General features: G+C 40.9%; 2 protein-coding genes across 2 annotated transcripts in view; both read right to left on the bottom strand.

The window, feature by feature from the left end:
• tmprss3a (transmembrane serine protease 3a) overlaps positions 1 to 15,392 on the bottom strand; it is a 34,646-nt gene extending 19,254 nt beyond the window's left edge. Inside the window, exons 1-9 of the mRNA XM_038719821.1 lie at positions 15,368 to 15,392; positions 15,162 to 15,193; positions 14,180 to 14,414; positions 12,176 to 12,289; positions 11,286 to 11,402; positions 8,465 to 8,600; positions 7,646 to 7,765; positions 6,010 to 6,056; positions 4,450 to 4,615 (exon numbers count right to left, since the gene is read on the bottom strand). Coding sequence (XP_038575749.1) covers positions 4,450 to 4,615; positions 6,010 to 6,056; positions 7,646 to 7,765; positions 8,465 to 8,600; positions 11,286 to 11,402; positions 12,176 to 12,289; positions 14,180 to 14,414; positions 15,162 to 15,193; positions 15,368 to 15,392 — 992 coding nt within the window. The remainder of the gene's footprint in view (positions 1 to 4,449; positions 4,616 to 6,009; positions 6,057 to 7,645; positions 7,766 to 8,464; positions 8,601 to 11,285; positions 11,403 to 12,175; positions 12,290 to 14,179; positions 14,415 to 15,161; positions 15,194 to 15,367) is intronic.
• A 1,301-nt stretch (positions 15,393 to 16,693) lies between these two features.
• On the bottom strand, positions 16,694 to 20,775 carry fgf9 (fibroblast growth factor 9). Its single transcript, XM_038719732.1, has 4 exons — positions 20,407 to 20,775; positions 18,443 to 18,571; positions 18,100 to 18,203; positions 16,694 to 17,622 (listed from the first exon to the last, which is right to left on the bottom strand). Exons 1-4 carry the CDS (start codon positions 20,588 to 20,590, stop codon positions 17,440 to 17,442), a joined length of 600 nt encoding a protein of 199 aa, XP_038575660.1. The 5' UTR covers positions 20,591 to 20,775; the 3' UTR covers positions 16,694 to 17,439.
• Positions 20,776 to 21,257: the final 482 nt, after the last annotated feature.

Below are 21,257 nucleotides of genomic sequence, written 5' to 3'. Positions count from 1 at the left end.
TTGGGCTGGCTCAGGTGAGTCCTGAACCATCCCTTAGTTATGCTGCTATAGGCCTAGACTGCCGGGGGATTTCCCATGATGCACTGAGCTCCTCTCTCCTCTTCTTTCTCTCCCTCTGTATGCCACCTCATCCCATTATTGCATGTTACTAACACAACTTCTCCTCTTTCTGGTAGTCTTGTGCTTTCTCGTCCCTCTCCTCTCTCCTATCACTTCCTGCAGGTGTTTCTGGATCTGTGGCTGCGGGTCACCTGCTGCCCCCGTGTTCCTGCTCGACACCCTCTACAACAACTATTGTTACTAGTCCTCTTATTATTATTATTATTATTATTATCATTAACACTACTATAAATATCTATACCATTTTTCAATTAGTCTATAGCAACATCACCTTTACTGTCTGTACCTCTGTGTGTGTGTGTGTGTGTGTCTCTCTCTCTCTCCCCTTCACCCCCAACCGGTTGAGGCAGATGGCCGCCCACCCTGAGCCATGGTTCTGCTCGAAGTTTCTGCCTCTTAAAAGGAAGTTTTTCCTTGCCTCTGTTGCCTAGTGCTGCTCTTGGTAGGAACTGTTGGGCTTCTGTAAATATCATCACAGAGTACGGTCTAGACCTGCTCTTTTATGAAAAGCGCTGTGAGATAACTGTTGTTGTGATTTGGCACTATATAAATAAAATTTAATTGAATGTGCGACAGGGTGTCTCAAGGTTTTGATGTCATTTTTGGGCTTACATGGAACCCTCCATGCAGGCTTTGGTCGGCTTCACTGTCCGATCTCTGGCTTACCCCCTTGTGTACATGTTGCCGACCAGCTTGGCTGGAGCAAGAGTTTCAGAGTGGTGAGTTATTAATCTGTAACAGAATCTTTCATCCATAAAGTTTTAACTGAGCTCTCTTTCTACATCACAGGAACAACCTTCTGTCCACTGACTGTCTGGAGGGTAGCTAGTGTTTGGAAGAGAGAGGTGTGTGCTGCAGCTCACTGTTTTTCCACCTGTGTTTTTAAGGGCGTGTCAGACTAGCCGCTTGGCGAGCGTATTATGAGGTGCATTTAGCTTTCATCCCTGTCTCTGCGGCTGGACTACAAACAAGCTGTTTTCAGGCAGTTAAAAGCAGAATTTTCTTTGGGAGATGGGACCTCCCTTTGGGCTGTACTTTGGGCTTCTTCACTTTACAAACCTGTTACATGCACAAAAGAGTATGGGAAGAAATCTGATTCCAGCTCTTACAACTTTAACTACGCATGTGGGCTTGGCCTTTCTGCTGTGTTCAGTCTGCACGTGCAGAAGGGGGTGCAATGGGGGACTGAGCACCTGGCCTTTTGCCCTTTGATGCCCAAAGTGCTTTGACAATGACACATTTACAGATTTAAAAATTAATTAATTAAAGGTCCTTTTGTGAAGGCCTGCCGAATCAAACTATTAGTAAAATGAATTAATAATTTCGCAGTAAATAAAATGACCCACATTATGACCTTTCACCTGATGACCTCATCCGTGACGAGCCCACTCATTCACACACCGTTAGTGATTCAGCAGCACTGACTAGAGGACACCTGCAATTCCACCGGTATGGGGTTTGCGGCAATGTGCTTGTTGTGGGTTGTTGGATGTATTTTACGAGAGACGCAAAGAGCAGCACAGTAGTTGTATATTGCTGTGTCGCCTGTAGAAGTAATGTTAGCTGCCGTCTAACACTAAAACTGTGCTAACAGCTAACGTTACTTCTGCACACAGATAAACAAAGGTGCTCTGTTCACTTCGTTCTTGCTATCCAATGACGGTAAAAGTCAAGGGAAACTGGACTTGGTTGAAGTTGCTATAAAACGTTTTGTGCCTCATCCAAGAGACTTCTTCAGTTCTGACTGACTGGCAGGGAAACTCAGTTATTTAACCTCAGTGGGGTCGTTTGCCAGGATTGTCGATACTGCTGGTTCGTTAGTGTTTCTGGTTGCTGTGACGACAGTCGTTAGGACTACCTGTGGCCAAGACTGAACGACCATCGTTGGTATCTTCACCTGAGGCCAATAGGTTACATTTGTTGAGTTTCCTGGGAAGTGATGAAAGGACCGCATTGTCTGTTCAATGACGGCTTCTCGACCCGGGGGTAGATGGCTTCCTTGACACCTCTTTCAAACCATCCATCTTCTCTGTCTAAAATGTGCACCTGGTGGTCCTCAAACGAGTGTCCTCTGTCCTTCAGATGGAAGTAGACTGCAGAGTCTTGACCTGAGGAGTTGGCCCTTCTGTGTTGAGCCATGCGTTTGTGTAGTGGTTGTTTAGTCTCCCCAATATACAGGTCTGTGCATTCCTCACTGCATTGGACCGCATACACTAGATTGCTTTTCTTGTGTTTGGGTGTGCGGTCTTTGGGATGGACCAGGATCTGTCTTAGTGTGTTCTTGGGTTTAAAAAACACAGGGATGTTGTGTTTGTTGAAAATCCTCCTGAGTTTCTCTGATACTCCAGACACGTATGGAATCACAACTTTCTGGTAGCAGTCAGCCTTGGCATCGGCTGCAGCACTACAGCAGGTCAGTCACAGTGAGCCAGTCCCAAATACTGTCAGCAATCTTTACATCTTGTCATGGTCACATTTGTTTCATCAGCTAATATATATCTCCTATGTTTGTTATATCTGTAGTCACAGATCACCACCAGAAGTATCAGCAGCAACAAAAGCAGCAGCAGCAACCCCTCAGCAGCAACTGTTCCCTTTAAGTTATGTCAGCTCACTGTGTTTTAAATCTAGATCTGGGTATTCCATGTGTTTCTTTTCTGTGTCACAGAATTTGTTGTATCGATACAGAAGCATCTGTATACGCATATCAGCAAGGAATACATAACAATATATTTCTGTATCGATATTTTGAGAACAGCCCTATTAAATCCTTGTTCCATGTGCCCCTTTTATACCTTGAGCACCTGCCCTTCCAAAGGTCTCTGCACGGCCCTGGTCCACAGAGCAGCTATATCTGGCAGGGCAGTCACCACTGTCATTCCCCTGATTCTATGACTCTGTAGTCTCATTAAAGCAGATGGAATGCTATTCTTTTTTCTTCCTTCGAGGAGGTCGATTGAGTTTCACAATCGGGGTTAATGAATTTTATATATATACTTGATAGAGCCCTCTTAAATGGTGCTAAAGGTAGCCTAGCCAAGAGTTTCCTCTTTAGACAGCTGCTGAGTACAACTTTTCTGTTGCTATGGAGCTTTTGGATTGGAGACATATTAAATTTCCCACATTGACATATGCTTTTTAAAAATCCATTTTTTTCCCCTAAACACTGTTGTAAGCAAGCTCTTTACATGTAGCAGATGACTGATTGTGAGTAGTGCTTAGTGACAACACCCAGATTTCACCGCCCGCACCTGCTTACTGATTTATGCTACTGGTATCCTCTCTAGTAAATAAAAGAGCAGATAGGGAAAAGCGTGGTTGTGGAGAGGACAGTGAAGTGAGAGGTGAATGAAGCATGAAATATATGTGTAAAGTAGTATAATCCCTTACAAATTGTTGTCCTCCATACGCTTAATTTCGCTGGAATGATTGAAATGAATCTACCTTTACTTTTGTACCAATTATAAGCCTATTTTTTGTTTTTGTGAATGAACTGAAAGGAGCCTAACCCAGCGAGGGTGATTTTAGTTATTTGCATGGTGTTCTTTTGTGGTTTGTTTTTAGTGTGTGCATTTTTGAAATACAAACTATTTTGTATTATGCGACAATGTTTCAGATTTTGGCTTTCATTATATTTCCATTCAAGGTGAGGGTCCATATTTTGATGTGTTCTTTGTGACATTTTGATTAAGACAAAGCACACTGAATAAAGAAAAAACTTAATATCTTAAATATCAGGAAAGAGACATGACTGGCAACCTAGATATAAAAAAAAGAGTCAAACTGTGACAATGTGGGCTACCTTACTTTCCTCAGGCCGAGGAGCTACCTTTTAGCTCTAAAATGCTTTGTGTCTTTAGTGTCTTAAGTTTTCTGGTCCCAAATTTAGGACTAGCACTAACTTGGCTAGTTAGGTGCTCTTTTTAATGAGAAGATTAACTGTAAATAAGTGTGCTTTTCAGCTCTGAGTAGTGTCTGCAGTCTTCTTCTCTGACTGAATACAACCCCACCAAGGCTCATAATAAAGCATAATTGCTGAGAGTGCTCATTAATAACAGAAGGTTACTCAGATAAGCATAAGAACATTTTTATCAGTTCCTCTCTTCTCTCATCTCAAATCTGACAGCAGGACAGTCAGACGACATTGTTTAGGAAGAAAACAGAATTTGAAAACTGAGGGGTACATGTCCTTTCCCTGTGCCCAATCATATGTCCCTTGTCAAATGTGATTTTAACGCATGTTTTCCCCTTTACAATATAACCATGTGGAGCTTAAATAAGCAACTATACAAAATGTGTAGATGATTTGAGTTTGCATGTGTGACTCACCCATACACACAGTGTGCTGCAGTAACGATCCAGCGTGACGTTATGATGGAGCCGCCGCACAGGTGTTCATTATTGAAGTGAAGACTGACCTGCCAGGGGAACTGACCCGACTTGGAGATGTTACCTCCGACGATACGAGTGCTGTACCGAGGCCTGGCGCCGCACTCTGAGGACAGATGCGTGGAGGGTCATAGGTCAGCTCGTGCAATTCTCAGGCTTGGATACAAACACAATGCTAATTCACATGCACTGGACTGACACCATGTCCTGGTAGGCTGATACTGGCCTTAACTAAAAATCTGTCAGTAACAGCCGTGTGTTTCTGAGTTTCTCCTACCACTGAGTAGCTGTTGTGAGTCACTTTGCCTTGGAGAGCTGCTATCAATAAAATCAATTCTCATGTCCTGTTCACTGTCACATGATATGTGCTGACGATTTTACCAGCCTGACCGTAGGAAGTGTCCCAAGGAAAATAAGTTTATTTCCATGAAAAGAGTTAATGTAGTACTGCACTGATTTAGTATTGCTCTTCTATGTTGGGGGACTCAAGAGACATAGAAAAAAGTGTGATCAAAATTGGGGCTGTTTTTTTGTCAGACTTGACAAAGCTTTTTCAGAATCACAGAAGAAATGATACAGCTGTTTCCAAAGGCATAATGTTCCCCATGATAAGTCATGTGATCTTTATGTGTTATTGGTGCCACATAAAGATCACTGTAAAATACAGATCAAAAGGATCGGCTATGAGAAGTTTTGACCAAAGGTATCAGTATCTAGTGATGTGCGGATTGATACTAAAGTATTGATATTTCTGAAACCTAGGATTGATACTCATATAAAGGGATTGATATCTAAACTCAGTAATTTGGAGTGAGTGTGTTTTATCATAAGTATCTTAAGTACCCTTAAAATTTCCTGCTATTGAATACTGACTGTGGCTGACTGTTACGTCTGGCTGTATTTTAGCTGTGAAGGTAAGAATGACGCTGTGTGTGATGAGTGTGCAAAGACAGTGAAATACTCTCACAACGCCGCAAACTTTGCTAAACATCTGAAATTAAGTCAAAATAATATGACATTAAACTAGAAATAAAATATGTAAAAAGTATTGTATTGGTATCAGCAATACCAGCCTGGGTATTACTTGGTATTGGATAGTAAAGGAATTAAGTGGTATCGCACATCGCTATCATTATCAACCTTCACAAATCCATACTAGTTTAACCCTAGTACATGAAGACATACATGCACAAATACATACAAGCCACATAAACACTGTCATGCACACAACCTGGTTCCATGTCATGTAATTACATCTAACCCTTGCTGTTGAATGCATAAAACAGATGTAAGTTACTGGGGTGATTTATAAATACAGACTACTTGTCTTAGCAGGTAAAAGTAACAGCACATACCTACATACACTCCAACAAAGACACACACAGAAAAGAACACATTTGCACGCCATGCAAGACCCCCACACATGTAAGAGCACATGCGCTCTTCTCGACTCCATCATGATTTAAACAAAATCACTCAGTTTGCAGTATGTTTTCTCACCCAGACATTTCAGCGTGGTCACCTTCCCTGAGCTGCAATGAGTCTTACTGTGGCAACACAGGAGGTGGAGGTCAAATCACAGAAACTCAGCAAACATGGACTACAGGTCATAATAAGTGTCCAGTGAATTTACAGATCAGGAAACAGAGCGCAGAAAGTTTAAATGTAGAATGAGAATATTCAATGTCAATGAAGTTTCTTCTTTGATGTCACCCAACCTTCAGTGATTTATGGACTTTCTTGATGGACAGATAGTGTTCCACTGAGGTTAGCATGCTAACCAGCCAGCTCCAGCCTTTCAGTGATGTATCTGTCACGAACCAGTCAGCTCTATGAGAAAATTTGGATTGGTCCCATTTGAATCTGGAAAGTTTAACAATGTTCACCATAGGAATAGTCCTCTCAGTAATCAGAATGATCACTTCTAAAACTTGCAAATAGGTAGACACTGTGGATATACAACACAACCCTACAGTGATATTGCAGGATATGATTCTCTTATATGCTTACTTATTACTTATGATTGTTCAGATGATACTCAATATGTGTGACATGCTTATCTTAGGTAATTCAACAGTTAAGACAGTTAGAAGCTTGTACTGAATGACAGGAAACCGGGCCCGGACAACAATACACTCTGACTCACTTCACACTTATATTAATACAGTCACACACACACACTCACATGACAGCCCTTAAGGCACACTAGAACATTCTATACCAACTGTCAATTACCATATATGGCAAACACGAGAGACACACAGGGGTGCAGTTTCCAGCATATGATCATTGCTTAGCCGGAAGTAGTCAGACTTTGTGTTAGACAGCCTGACAGCAGAGTCTCCGGATATATATATCTGTATTGGGTTGAATAAATCAACATTGTGTGAACTTAATACCTTGTCTCATCTGATCCTTCTCATCAATGAATTCGGGGAAGTCGTTGCACTTCAACAACACTAATGTTGAATAACTACAAATTGCTATTTGCCAAAAAAGTAGCTGCACTCACTCCCCAACTAACACAAAGGATTGACACAAAAAGCTGGGAAAAGTGAAATGCAGAGCCTTATTTCCTGCTCTAATGTGATCAAAGCTTTTAGAGTCAACATAACATAAAATCATAAAAGATCATTATAATCCTGTATATCCAACATGTCAGCTTCTACAATATACTATAGACATTATCTACAGAGTTGTAGAGACTTGACCCACCCTGTTGAGGAGCATTTAGATTTTTTTTTTATAAAACTGATGAACAGAGGTACAAGGTTTTTCATGCCACATAATGTCATTTATTTCTTATTTTCAGTTGTGGTCATTTTAATGTCTTTGTTATTTCACTTTTGAGCTTTTGATAATCGTTTAATTAATATGTACCAGCTACATATTATACATATAGGTTCCCCTTATTCTCTTAAAAACACGTACACCTTTTGAACAAAGTCAAAAAACAAATGCTGTTATTTGCAGGTGGAGTTGGATTAGGCATTCTACTTTTTGAGCTCAAAGTAAATGAAAAGAAGCAACACACAAGTCCAGTGTAATAGATTATTTAAATCATCCAAAGCAACTCAGATTATTAATACTGTTAGTTTGCATATTTTCATTCAAATACTAAAAATGTGCTTTTAACCTGAGGGTTGTGATGTTCTGGAGCTTAATGATCTGTGACTGGCTCAGGTTGATGGACACCATGTTGTACTGAAGCTCCTGCTCAATGGAGGTCACAGAGATGAAGAAGGACTCCACATACCTGACAGACACAGCAACACAGAAAGAATTTACAGCTAATGATGAGACAGTTTGAACCTAATAAATAATGGGATGAGGCTGATCACGTTGATACATGGTAATATATAAAAATAAAACCAGCAACTAGTCTCCATGTTAAACACTGAACCTCTTAAAAGTTTTGTACACTGTGTTAACACTGTACACTGTTTGATATGCTTGGACATGAACTCAAAATCAGACTACAATGTGCACATGCTACACTTCCATTAAAGTGATACCAATGATACTGAAGTGAACACTGTAAAACAATGCGATCAATAATTGTCCACTTAGCTTCTTATTATGGTCATCTGATGAAACAAACAACTTAAAAGCTCAGTCCATTTCAAATTTCATGTATATAAATGGGAAAACTTTATCAGCTCAGTGGGAATGCACTGAATGCAGAATGAAAAGCTGAACCAGGCTCAACTGAACGTAACATCTGGCAGGGTTCTGCAATGGTCAATCAAATATGTGCAAGCACACATTGTTGGTAAATTACATTGGAACATAACCACTGTTTCAAAGCTGTCATAAACGTCTGAACGGTGCAGGAAAAAAAACAGATCAAGACAAAAATATGAAATAAAAGGTGGACGTGGACACAAATCTCCCACAGTGTCACACCATAACCATGCACCATGCAGACAGAGCTAAGAAAATAAGAGATTTGTGCCACAGTGAAAACCTGGAGTATCCTAGCTGTTTGCAGGCGGAGGCCCCCAGCCAGTTGTTCCAGCCCTCTGAGCAAACTGTCCTCCACACTCCACCTCTCTGGACCTGGAGGACCGAGCTGCTCCCACTCAGTCGCACTGACAGACAGAGAGCAAGAGACAGAGAAACACACAGACAACAGGTTTATATAGCGGTGGACAGAAAGGTAACATCAAACAGATTTCAGAAATTTTTTTACCCAGGGTCCATTTAGGGTTTCCTTGAGCTTTTAACTGCATCTCACACCTTCTTCAACAGATGGAGTTTTTTCACTTGTTGTGGAGATTAAGAAACTCTCATCAACAGAGCAAATGGAAATCTACTAGCAAGTGGATCCTGAGTCCCTGAGTCAAGAAACCAAAAATCTCCAAATGTCTCTTAATGTTTATCATCATTTGGATTTGTCATGTTTTAATCATCCAGTCTTTTATAATCATATTTCCCACCAGGTCCAAATCCTGGTTAAAAGTGTTCTCATAAATGCTAAGACTTTAATTCTGGTAGGGCAATGCTGAATCATTTTATGAATTTATTGGCTTAAAAGCAGCCAAACAAACATTTTATTCCTCAGACAATCCGTCAATTTAATAAATAAATCGCAACAATTCCATCACTCTGGAGGACCCCGAAGACGAGTGTTTGGAGGACCTTGAAGTCTCCATTGACCAGTGTTTTCACAGAGTGGTCATGGGGAAGCCCAAATGAAACCGAACTGAAGACTCACCTGGAGCAGTCTCCTCACAAGGCGGTGACTTTGCTGACATCCTGGACTCAATAGACAAGAAATTGTCCAGCTCTGATGGCCGATTATTTCTGGCATCAAACAGGTGGCTGAACTCGGCGCAAAAAAAACGAGGTCCTCAGAGGTTCAGTTAAATCCCTCACGGAGGGAATGACACGGTTCTCAGCAGAAAATATAAACATTAGAGAAACGATCCTTGATCGCAACATGAGGGGAGAACCTGGTAATTTCAGGCATCCCAGAGCAGGCGGATGAAGTCCAAGAGGAGGCCCAGGCCCCTCATTGTGAAGTTTGAACACTTCAAGCAGAAGGAACTGTTTAAAAGCCGCTGCAGAGAACTTAGAGGATCGATCTTCAGCGTAAAAAAACACTTTCCACGGGAGATCCTGGACTGACACCGAGGGCTGTTCCCAATAAGGAAGAAGTTCCTTGGAGATGAATAACGGGCAGTTACCACACCAAGCTACAGGTAAACTACATCACACTGATTAACATCCTTTATTTCTCTTCCCTGCTAATCAGGAGGGCTCTGGTTAGGCTGGGGAGCTAAATTAATTGTTATTATTTCCCTCTTATGGCTGTGCTGTGTTGTTTATTTATTTTGCTGGACTGTTTCTGCTTCTCATTCTTTGTCAGTTCTTTTCTTATGTCTGCTGTTTATTGCTGTTGCTCAGCTGGTTGTCTCCTGTGGTCCAACCCCCCCGCCTCCCCCCCCCAGTTCTCTTGCAGGTGACCTTTCTGCAGTTGGTGTTTTGCTATGTTGTTTCTTGTCGTTTCTCTTCCAAGTGCTGTCCTTTCTCTGGGCTGGGGTTAGGGTCTGTTTGTGTGATGTTTGTGCCCCCCTGTCGGGCCCGGTGAGAAATTAATACATAAATACATAAATAATAAAGTATATTAAACATCTCTTGTTAAAGCAAAATCTGTCTGGCACAACATGGTATCCAGCTCATCATACTTTATAGCAGGCTGCTGGGTGGAACAGGTTTTTTAAAAAAAAATCCATCTGATGATGGTGGTGTCGTCCGCAAACTTCTCAACAGTGTTCTCTTAATGTTGGGGGTTGCAGTCATGTGTGTAAAGCGTGAACAGGAGGGTTCAGTGCTGGGGGGCTCTATTGTTAAGCACTAATGTGGACTGGCTGCCAAACCGAACTTTGTCTATGTCACATCATTCTAATTACTGTGTCCACTAGTCCACTCTAGTCCACTTGTGTTTTTGAACTTCTGTCACTTAACCTGAACCTGTCTGTTACCTGTCTACCTACCTGCCTGCCTGCAAGCTAATTTCATCAATAAATCACTGAAGTCTGCATTCCAGGTCCTGTTTGAATACATGTCCAAAACAAATAAACGGATTTTAGTTTAATTTGGGGGGGGGTAACAATACAATCCCAATTATCTTATCAGATGTACAATGCAGATTTTTAATGCCAGACCAATCACCAAGAGTATCAGTAGGGGCTAATGGAATATCATTGAATCCTGGACATTTTTTGTGTCCTGAAATAAATAAACTGCTACTTTAGTGGTGTTGCACTGACAGCAGGATGAGGTGGAACACATTTTTTTAAATATAGTTTTCATTTGCACTTAATGCAACGTGTGCTGCTAGCACAGGCTTGTATTATGTCACCACTTAAAGATGCAAGTTTAAGAAGAAGAACACATACATTATTAATTCTGCAAGGCGAAATTAAATACACAAACCTAATCAAATGCAACAACACATGGAGAGATGTCAGAGCAAGGGGGCTGCTTAGTGCGATCCCCCGAGCGGTTGTGGGTTCAGGGGCTTGCTCAAGGCGTCTTTCAGCAGTACCCAGCTACCAGTCCACACTCAAATCTCCGGTCTGAGATGGACTCAAACCAGCAACAATCCAGTTTCCAAGCCAAGTCCTTACGGACTGAGGTACTGCCTGACTTTGTTAATTGTTCTATATTTGTATTCTTATATACTGTATCTTGGCCATTTAACTAAATGACTGCTCTTTGCTCATAACACCAGATCTACTCCTATGTACACGTGTTTGTGTATGTCTCACCACAGCCAAGCTCGTCCTCTCCATTATCACAGTGCACCTCTCCGTCACACTGAGCTGAGGTGCTGATGCATTGAGACGATGAACCACAATGAAACTTCCCCACACAGCTCAGACCCACTGTAGACACACAGACAAACAGAGGCAGATCAAACCCAGACTAAATGAAAAATTATTGGTATTTGTATATATTTTGAAATTCCCTACATTTGGTGCTATCCAGTGATAAGAGTACATAGCCTTAGCCATCTGTTTACTGTAGTTAAGTTGACGTTACTGTTTGTCTGCCTTAGATATCTTGTTTAACTCTAAATAATTTCAGATGTAAGGAAATCCCACTGACATTTGTAACAATGCTAAAAAATAAAATTTCTCAGCAGTATGTCGTGTGGCTTGCTTCATGTCTGGATGGTTGTTTTTTAGAATTATATTATTGAATAAAAATTTCAACTAAGTTATATAATAAATAGATATAAGTATAATCAGTTATCAGTAAATGTGTATTGAGCTGAGCATAGTGTAGTCAGTGTCCTGTCTATCTCAATCATACTCTGTTGAGATGAGGGGCCGATTTATTGGAATAAAGCCTGAAACCATCCAAACAGTGCAAAAAGTAGCCCAAATGATCACAACCTGCCCAAAACATTTCCCCTGCCCAATAAAATAAAAATAGCCCAACTGTGTAAATAGGGCTGTTTATACTGTTCACTGGGCATTAGTGACAATCAAATTAAAGCTGGAAGTGTCTGTGACCTCATGCACTGTGTGAGTGGGGCCTCAATTGTATAACAGGTGAGGACAGCATCAAATATTGATAGAGGAAAGGCAGTCCATGCTACAGTTGCTCCATTATTGCCAAGTGGACAAAGTTCACACAGCGCTGAGCTCCTTACCTCCGAGGCCAATCCCGAGAGCGAGAGTGAACACCGTGATGAGACATGAAGCGATTAGCAGCTCGAAGCGGTGGGCCAGCAGTCGATTCTTCCAGCTTTTCTCCCACTCATCCTCTGTCAAGGCAAAGTAGTTCATGAACATCTACTATGTTTGAATAGTATACGATATGAGCTGCAAGATTTGGTGATCTCTTTCTCACAGCATTGTAAAGTTAAATGAAAGAGCATTTATGCCATGGACCAATGAGGTTAATTACACCGATAGTGTGTTTTCCTTAGTCAAAACCAGAGTGAGAAAGAGTATATTTTGTCTCTACTCTTTGTCTCTACTCTAGTCTATTCATTTCTACTGAAGACGTACTTCTTTAAAGACAAGTCACAAATATATAGTTTCATTTTTTTAAAAGGCTTAGAAATTTCCTCAAACAGGTCACTGTAGCCTTTAGCTAATTTTACAGTAGGAAATAATGCATTTGCTGGGGACTATTTTCTGCGGCGGATTAATACATATTTTGTGGTCTAGTAAGTATTTCTGGCTGCAGGACAGCGTATGTAGGATTGATTCAAAATAAACTACAGTGTGTGTGCACATGGTGATGAAGGAGCATTTCAGCCAGTGTAACAGTGAGGCTTGTTAATGTGTTTTTCAGTTTGCATAGGACTATGGCACAGAGGAAGAAGACACATCAAACTTTGGATTCACACTTAATTGACCCTTTGCTAAGCCACTACCCCTTAGTTACTGTTGCTAAGTCCGACAAACTGTCTGACCTGTTGGACTTATCACGGTGCTGCCACTGATCTTAGAAAGGAGACAAAAAGGTTTGCATTAAAAAAATAAAGACAGAAGCTAAAGCCTACTGATCACAGAGTGAAAGTGAACCACCACATCACCTGACAATTGAGACAAAAGCCAACGATATTAAGGGTCAACACTGTTCCTGTACAGCTGGATAAGTCTCTATTCACTATTACAATCATTAAAGAGTAAAAACAGTAAGGTTATATAACGTTACAGTCAGTAGTAAGTTAAGTTAGCTAGCATTAACTAACTAACATTACATTAGAAACAATCTACAGCCTACATTTTTTGGATTTGTTTTAGATTTTGGAAAAGGAATAAATCATACTTCTCGTTTCAACCTCCCTGAGTAGTGATTTTAATTATTACAAGTGCCCCAGGAGCAGCGTTTGACCATATCTTACAGAAATACAAAAATACAGCAAAAACCCCCATAAAACGTCTCCTTTTACATACGAGTCAGTGGAGAGCAGCCATAAAAGAGCGAGTCCTATACTGCGCTGTGATTGGCCAGCTGCATATTCGGGGCGTGGCTTAGCGTAGGGTCAATTACACACTAACAACACTAGCAATAATATTGGATACTTTCTTTGTTAGTTTGGGTAAAGCAAAATTTCTGACAAGCAAAATAGAAAGTAACAACAGTCTTATCCTTTGATATCCACAACACACTGCTGAGAAGAGGACAAAATCCCCATTCCGGTGCTTTCATGTACACATTTGGTATCATTCTAACCTTATCAACATGACTTTGGAGTTGAAAAAACCCCTCTAAATATGTATAGTGTAAATGCAACATAAAACATCTCTGTTATCATATCCCCATTCATACTTCACCTAGCTCCCTTCAGGAGTGATTCTAAAACCTAATGAATTGATTGCAGGGTTTCTTGTTCTGTCCTTGTTTTCAGTTTTGTTTCCATACATAAACTAAATTAACTGTGAACCTCTTCATTATTGATTATTCACCTTTAATAAAAGCAGCTGAAAGCTAAGTAGAAATCCCACAGAATTGTTTGGTATGGTAAAGAAAGAAACTTTCTCATGGGAAAGTGAAGAAGACCAATGAACAAAGAGCTAAATAACTTCTTCATCTCGCATTTCAAGCAGATCCTACTGATCTGATCCTACCTTTGTGCAGCTATTTCACTATCTATTGTTTCAGTCTGTACCATTATACCAAGAACATGACAGGGTCTCACCGTGGATAAATGGCTGCACCTTGGTGATTGGCATGGTCGGACTGGTTGCAGCCAGAGGTTGGGGCTCTTCAGGTTTGGCAGAATCGTTCTCTGATTGGGGTTCAGCAACAAAACTGCCCAGGGGGCTGAAGTTCAGTGTGTTGGGGGTCTCAAAACTGGGGAGGTCTTCTTCCGTTACAGAGACAACCTCTATCCTGGAGGGATCTGGTTGCTCTGTTGTCTCTGTCTTAAGTTCCTGTATGTAGGCAACATAGAGAGATACCAATGAATCAGCTGGTGATTTATTTAACATGCAGCTCCAACTGACAAATCTGTGATAGCAGAGAGAGATGTAGTCTGAGATGTATTTGGGACCAAACATACTGCCAAAAGAGATGTTTGGGCAGAACTTAAGGTATGACTGTAAGGCCATACTTTCATCTCACATGTCTAAATCTTATAAATTGCTGTATATGGGTTAAGCTAGTGATAAGGACGAGGTTGAAGGGTTCTGCATGATCACTGCCTCGCTCTTGTCCTTACTGGAGGCTTCAATAGTGCAAATTAAATTATCACATTGCAGTGCACTATGCAATGATGCAGAAGTTTGGTGGAAAACCAGATGAAAATTCCTTTATACAATGCTAAACGCTTGCTTCTGAATGCATGGCATTCCCAGAGGTTAAACATCAAGACTTTATCAATTATTTGACATATTTTGTACAGATAAAGAAAGACAAAATAATATTTTGTCTTCATATTTTGTCTTTAATATCTGTTTGGAGGACTTTGGGTCCCAGGGGACAAAGTTGGACCAAAATGGCTCTGACACGAATGAGAAAATAACCAAATTTAACTACATCCAAAACAAGCGTTGAAACTGAAAGGAAACAGGGTCCTCCTGGAGGGTTTATCCATCTACCTATTTAAAGACAGATGTTCTGTTTACAACTACTGTATTTGTTTCAGCACTAATTTCATTGACTACCTTTTGTCCACTTACTGTTGGGAGAGCAGCAGTGCTGGCAGCAGGACCTGCAAAAAAGAGATGGTAAACACTGGAATAAGTGTTAAGTGTTAAGATGACATCAATAGAGAAAAGAGATCAAATGGAAGAAAGGGAAGAAGAAATGATAACAAAAAGGGAAAAAGAAAGAAAAAATTGGATGAGTGCTATTCCTGGGTTTGACCAAGTTATGTCCAACGTACTGATCTCTACGAAGCTTTTCGTCATCATGCCATTGTCCACACTCAGCTGCAATTTGTCTTATACCATATGCCCCCAACTCCCTTTTCCTCTCTCCCTTTTTGTCTCCTTCCTCTTTTCCCCCTTTTTCTTCCCCCTCTCTCTCTGTCTTAATGGCTCCTGCTGTGGCTACACTTTGGTACAAAGAGACACCTGAGCAAGTGAGTGCTGCCACTCAGAGGGGGATCAGGTGACCCTGCACCTCCCACTTTGTGGATAGGATTACTTGCAAGTCCCCAACTCAGAGACAGGTGGAGGAGGAGGGAAGCTGCTGGTCACTGCCTGGACACCGTCCAGTGGCTTCACTGTCCAGCTGCTTTCTTCAAATACTATAGCATGAGTCAAACATCTTTTCAAAATGTCACCCCCAGCCGCGCAGATAGTTTGGGTTTAATGTGACATGGTTTTGAGATATTTGCTCCTGCTATCCCAATATATACAGGAGAATGGAATGTCAGCTGTGTTGGTTTAAAGCAGTGGAAACCTCCATTTGAAAAGCTCAATAGTAGTTTTTGAAAACTGTTCTGAGTGAGGTCTGTGGAGTATCCACAGTGACTTTGTTTCTGTTGCTGTTGAAAGATATTTAATGCTGTGAGAATCACAAATGGAATTCTATTCACCTTGACTGCACTGGGGACAAGATAGAAATCTCAGACCTAACCTGGACAAATAAAACCAAACCTAGCTGCATACAAGACACCACTAAGTGTAAGTAAAGAAATTGTCCGTGAAGATCAACTTACTTTATGCCTTAATGTATTTAAGTCATACATAGATATGCCAAATTATTGGTCAGCCTAAATACTGAAATAATTTTTTTTCAGTTTTCAGATGATCAAAAATGTATTTTTTTTTTTCAGTTTTTCAAACATTTCTAGGAGCCAGACAAGCCTTTAAGCAGCAAAAACACTAACTGATTGAGATATCAGTGGAGGGGGCCAAAGAGCAACTTTCTCTAACAAAGCTTTTTCTAATGAAAAAAAGTGTAGGAAAGCAGGAAGCAGATCAGTCTCTAATAGTAACTGCCAGGTTAGCCTGACTAAGGTCAAACTGCTGATAGCTGTTTTGGCAGGCTAGCTTGTCCGCTAACCTTCAGTCTGTTTGTTTCCCGATTCTGAATTTGTGGAAAAAGTTTGGTTATCTAAAGATCCAATCACCTGGCAACAGACTACTTCACACAAATTGATTTCCAAATATATATGTATATATTTTTTTTTTATTTAACACTGAAATGCACTCTAAAACAAAATACACAAATTAAATAAAACATTAATAAGGTACAGAAACTGTGAATGAGTGCTTTTACATTTTAAAAGGCATTTGCTTTTCACTATAGTCAAACCCAGTTTTGTGTGAACATTCAACTCTGTTTCATCTAGTCATCCATCAATATTTCTAATATACAGAGAATTCTGTATCATTCACACTACTTATTTGGAACACAACTCTTAACTGTGGCCAGTTTCACAGAGTTTCATGTAGGTGACTTTGTGGAGACTCCTCGTCACTGAAAGTCAATTCATAAGCTGTAAGCAGAACAAGCGGTAACCACAGCTCTGACATATTTGATGTCATGGTGTCACATTAGATCCATTGCCAATAAAGCTTTAAAGACTAAAAGCTATTTTGAATTGTTTCTGTATTTCCCATACAATCTTGAAAATTAAAAAGAATAAAAAATTGTACTTTGAACAGTATTTTGTCCCATGGTGGTAAACCATATGCATTATCGATCACCACAAGCAGCCGTAGTTTGTTGCATGATCCTCAGACTGTGTCAGGATGTTTAAGTTAGGTAGTTGCAGGATGAGTGGATGAGTGTGACGTCGTGTTTAAGTTCACTGTCCTTACTTACACTTAGCACATACCAACAGTTTGTCTTGTGGACACGGTCCTGGGTGAGTTTGTTTTTCCATGTGGCAGTAGGACCAGTTGCTATGTGGGGGCCAATTTCTAGTCTTTGCTTTTCTCACAAGCTGGAGATGCATCGTGAGCCACCATATTCCTAATTTGGCTCCAATTCTGAAAAAGCTGATCACATTGTTTTCCGAGGTAGAAAGTGGGTGCAGGACTGGTGCCGGCCCACACTGTTGCCCTTCTTGAGTTCTCCCTTTTGGGAAAGAGCCAGATAGATGCCTGGGTGAGCCAGAGAGGAGTAGGTGGTGTAGTGATTTTCCTCCAGGTTCTCCTTCAACAGGCAGTCGTCAGAAAACTGCTCCTGGAAAAGACAGTTCGGAAGATTGTCGTTATTGTGTTTTGGTTCCTTTATGCAGCCCTGTACTTGAGGAAAGTCTCTTATCTTGTTGGTTTTTCTTGACCCCGGTCTGATAAAGTGCACTCTTTCTCTCTCAACACACATGTAAGATATTCTAAGCATGCTGTATAAAGTGCAATTTATACTTCTGCGTCAAATCGATGGCGTAGGTGACGGCAAAGGCTACAGGGCTACGCAGAGGCTACGCCGTCGCCTGACGTGCACTTCCTTCAAAATGTAACTACACGTCGAGTGGACACGGACCGTAAGCTCTGATTGGTTGGCTGGGTAGCCTCGCAATGCCTCCGAGCCGACCGGAAGTACCCTGCGCTTTAAAGTAACATTTACTAGCAGCCAAAATAGTGGCTGTAACACGGTGAATTAATATATTTGAGTATAAATGGGCCTTAACTGGTGTGAGCTGTGCAGAGGGCTACATACCACTCCATATGCTAGTCCTTCTCCGCTCATACAGAGGTACAAGCCACTCTTGACTCCTCTGATTCCAACTACTCCGTGGTCCATAGCAAACACCTTCAGCCAACCTTGAGGAGATGGAGAAATGCAGTGTGAAGCAATGCATACAGGTTTTGCATACATACATACATCTGATACATTCTTGGACACATCACAGATATATCCAAGAATGTCACTCTATCACTTCAATTTTCTAAAACTAAAACCAAAACAAAACAAGAATACTGCCAAACAATGAATATACAGAATGTAAACAATGCAGGCTTATGAAATTTAACACATGGTCATAAGTGTTAACTGAACTCACAGTACTGTGTGGGTTTGTGGACACCTCCCACAGCGCCGCTTGGCAGAATCTGGAGATGGTAGCCAATCCCAACACGACAGTAGAGCAGCATCTGATTCACTCCTTCTCTGATTGGATGAGGACTAGAATCTGCATTACAAAGAGATGATTGGTTGTTTGGAATAGATTACACAGTTTAACTAGTAGTCTTGTGTTTTGGCCAGTATAAACGTGTTTTGTTCAGTGTAAATGAGTTAAGTATAAATAAACAGAAAATAGGGCTGGGCACGTTAAAACGTTATTATCGTGTTAATGCATTAATTAATTAACGCCGACAATTATTTTATTGCACGTTAAAGCAGTTTTTATTATTATTATTATTTTGAATGTCCGTTGCTCACTGGCTCTGAATACACATCCGGTCAAACCATGGGTGAACCAGCCTGAAAATCACCCACCCAAACAAGCAGCAGAGGGAGGCTTCGACAGACGCTGGATGCAGCGTGTGGGAGAAGTAGATAAACAAAAGCAAGACAAGTGATCAAATGCCACAGTGAAGTGGATAGCTACACACTGCATGCTGATCAGTATTGGGGAAGATGTCTTAGGAACGTTCTTAAAAACACAACATAGTCGCGGGGTTGCTCTGTGCTCCTCAAGTGAACAGCTAAGCACTCTGCAAGTAAACGGCAGGCGCTCTATGGACAGTGACCACGGCAACGGCTTCTCTGCGTTACACAGCTGTAACCTATTTAACTTAAGTTAAAATTATAGGCACATAACTTTACCTGACAGGCCTTCATCTAGTTTTGCAGGGATGCTCTGCTACGTGAATTCCGTCCTGTTGATGTCCTATTTAGTAAACAGTAATAGATTCTGGAAACTCCCAAACAGCGAGGATCAGTCTCTCTTCCAATGATTTGTGCTGTGCGTTGTGTACAAAAAGTTCAAGATAATTCAACTTCGGCGGGCATGTGCGTGAGGCAACCACTTCACCTCACTTGCTACTGACTATTTCTGCTGCTCCCTGATAAAAGAAAAATGTTTCTGCTGATACCTTCTCAGAAAAAAAACAAGAAAACAGATTTATATCTGTTAACCTGTTGCTCAGAAGGTGCCTGTTATGATGTTATGATAGTGGCTCTGGAAATTTACATTTAAGTGTTTGCAAACCACGTTATTGCACTTTTGTGTATATAGCAGTACATTTTAATTAAAAGTGTGCAATCATTAAAAGTGCACAATTAATCGCATGAAATCATGCCAACGTGCAACCCTCAGTCTTAAAAATGACATCAAATCGAAACATTATAAGTTCAAGTTTGGCTGCTAAGTTTCGTGGCTCTTTGAGCATCTTAAAGGCCTCAAATATCTATTTAAAAATTGAAAATGACGCAAGAAGCGTAAAATGCTTCACATTCTGTTGAGCAAAATCTCACAAAAACCAGTGCACTGGCACTTTCGCGCTAAAAAAGAAAAACAATTCCTTCAGTTTCGATTGGGACCTCGCACAGTTCCTAAAAATGTTTCAATAGTGTTTCAGTTTCAATAGTGACCTTGCATGATTCGTGCTTGGGCCCTAAAAATAATAATGCCTTGAATTCCAATAGGATCCTCGCATGCTTTGTGCTCAGGCCCTAATGGTTGTTATATTGCCTACTTTATAATGAAAACATGTTTTGCATTGCAGATGTCCATATAAAGACATCTCTGCAAAAGTATTAATAAATATTCAGAGCAGGCTGAAGCCTGAGTTTTTTGCTCACTTTTAGAAGTTTACCTCATTATTTGAACATTTGTTAAGTATGAACATCCAACATTTAACATTATATATGACAAAAAATAAGCAAAAGTATATTAGGTCCCATTTGAATGAAGGATGGTATAGATCATCCTTTATCATCATTCCTGTATCATCAGAATGATATATAGATGAGGGAATATCTTGTGGAGGGATGAGAAAAGTTTCCCACATGTTCACTAACCTTTTCCTTTCAGCAGCGAGTCCCTCATGAGCAGCTTCCAGAGGCCTCGGAGGCGAGTGCCGTGGTCCTCACGTGAAAACGGATCTTGGTTCTTTGCTCCCACCGGTCGTTCACACATACCGAAAACTAAGAACAGCAGGAAGCCAGGCAGCAGCAGTGAGGAAACATTCATAGTGAAACACATCAGACACCTGTTAGCAGACCAAGCAATGAAGTGCTACAAACAGTCATGTCCACTAACAAAGGGCCACAGTCTTTTGTCCAGCGAGTGTGTCCGTCAGGCAGGTCCAGGTTATGCCTACTCTTCCACTTCTGTTGAGCTCCAATGTCTTCTCTGCTCATCCCCTCTACACACACTTCCTGCTTTTATCTCCTCAACGCCTCTTTCTAGACTGAAGCCCTGACTGACAGGGACACGGAAAGATACTCAACTGTACACTGTCATCATCGGTAACATATCAGTAATCCTACCAAACAGCTCGAACACATTTGATGTTCTGTGAAGCTGCTGCATATATACTTGTTATATTTTTACTGACACAATTCACCTGCTGCAACTGACCCAGTTTATAGTTTTACTTCAAACACTTAAAGATGGGGAAATGTACTTTGACACTTTTCTGTTTGGGTGTAACATGTGTACATGAACATGTTCTTATGTCGCCCAATCAGGCCTCTGACGGGCGAGAGACATGCAAACTGTCTGTTCAGTATCACAATCACTAAGATTGGAGAGCGAGCTGGGCTGATAAAGGAGCAGAAACATTTTTAGAGGCAGAAGAACACACTTATACAACACACATACTCACACACAAATATAAGTTCAGAGATCCTTTGGAAGGTAACTTCAA

Source organism: Micropterus salmoides, unplaced genomic scaffold (assembly GCF_014851395.1).
Source record: "Micropterus salmoides isolate LMB-PRFRI ecotype aquatic unplaced genomic scaffold, ASM1485139v1 Ms_hic_scaffold_15, whole genome shotgun sequence".
Taxonomy (NCBI): Eukaryota; Metazoa; Chordata; class Actinopteri; order Centrarchiformes; family Centrarchidae; genus Micropterus; species Micropterus salmoides.
The sequence above is the reverse complement of the archived record's forward strand: the minus strand, read 5'-3'. Positions and strand labels throughout refer to the sequence as shown.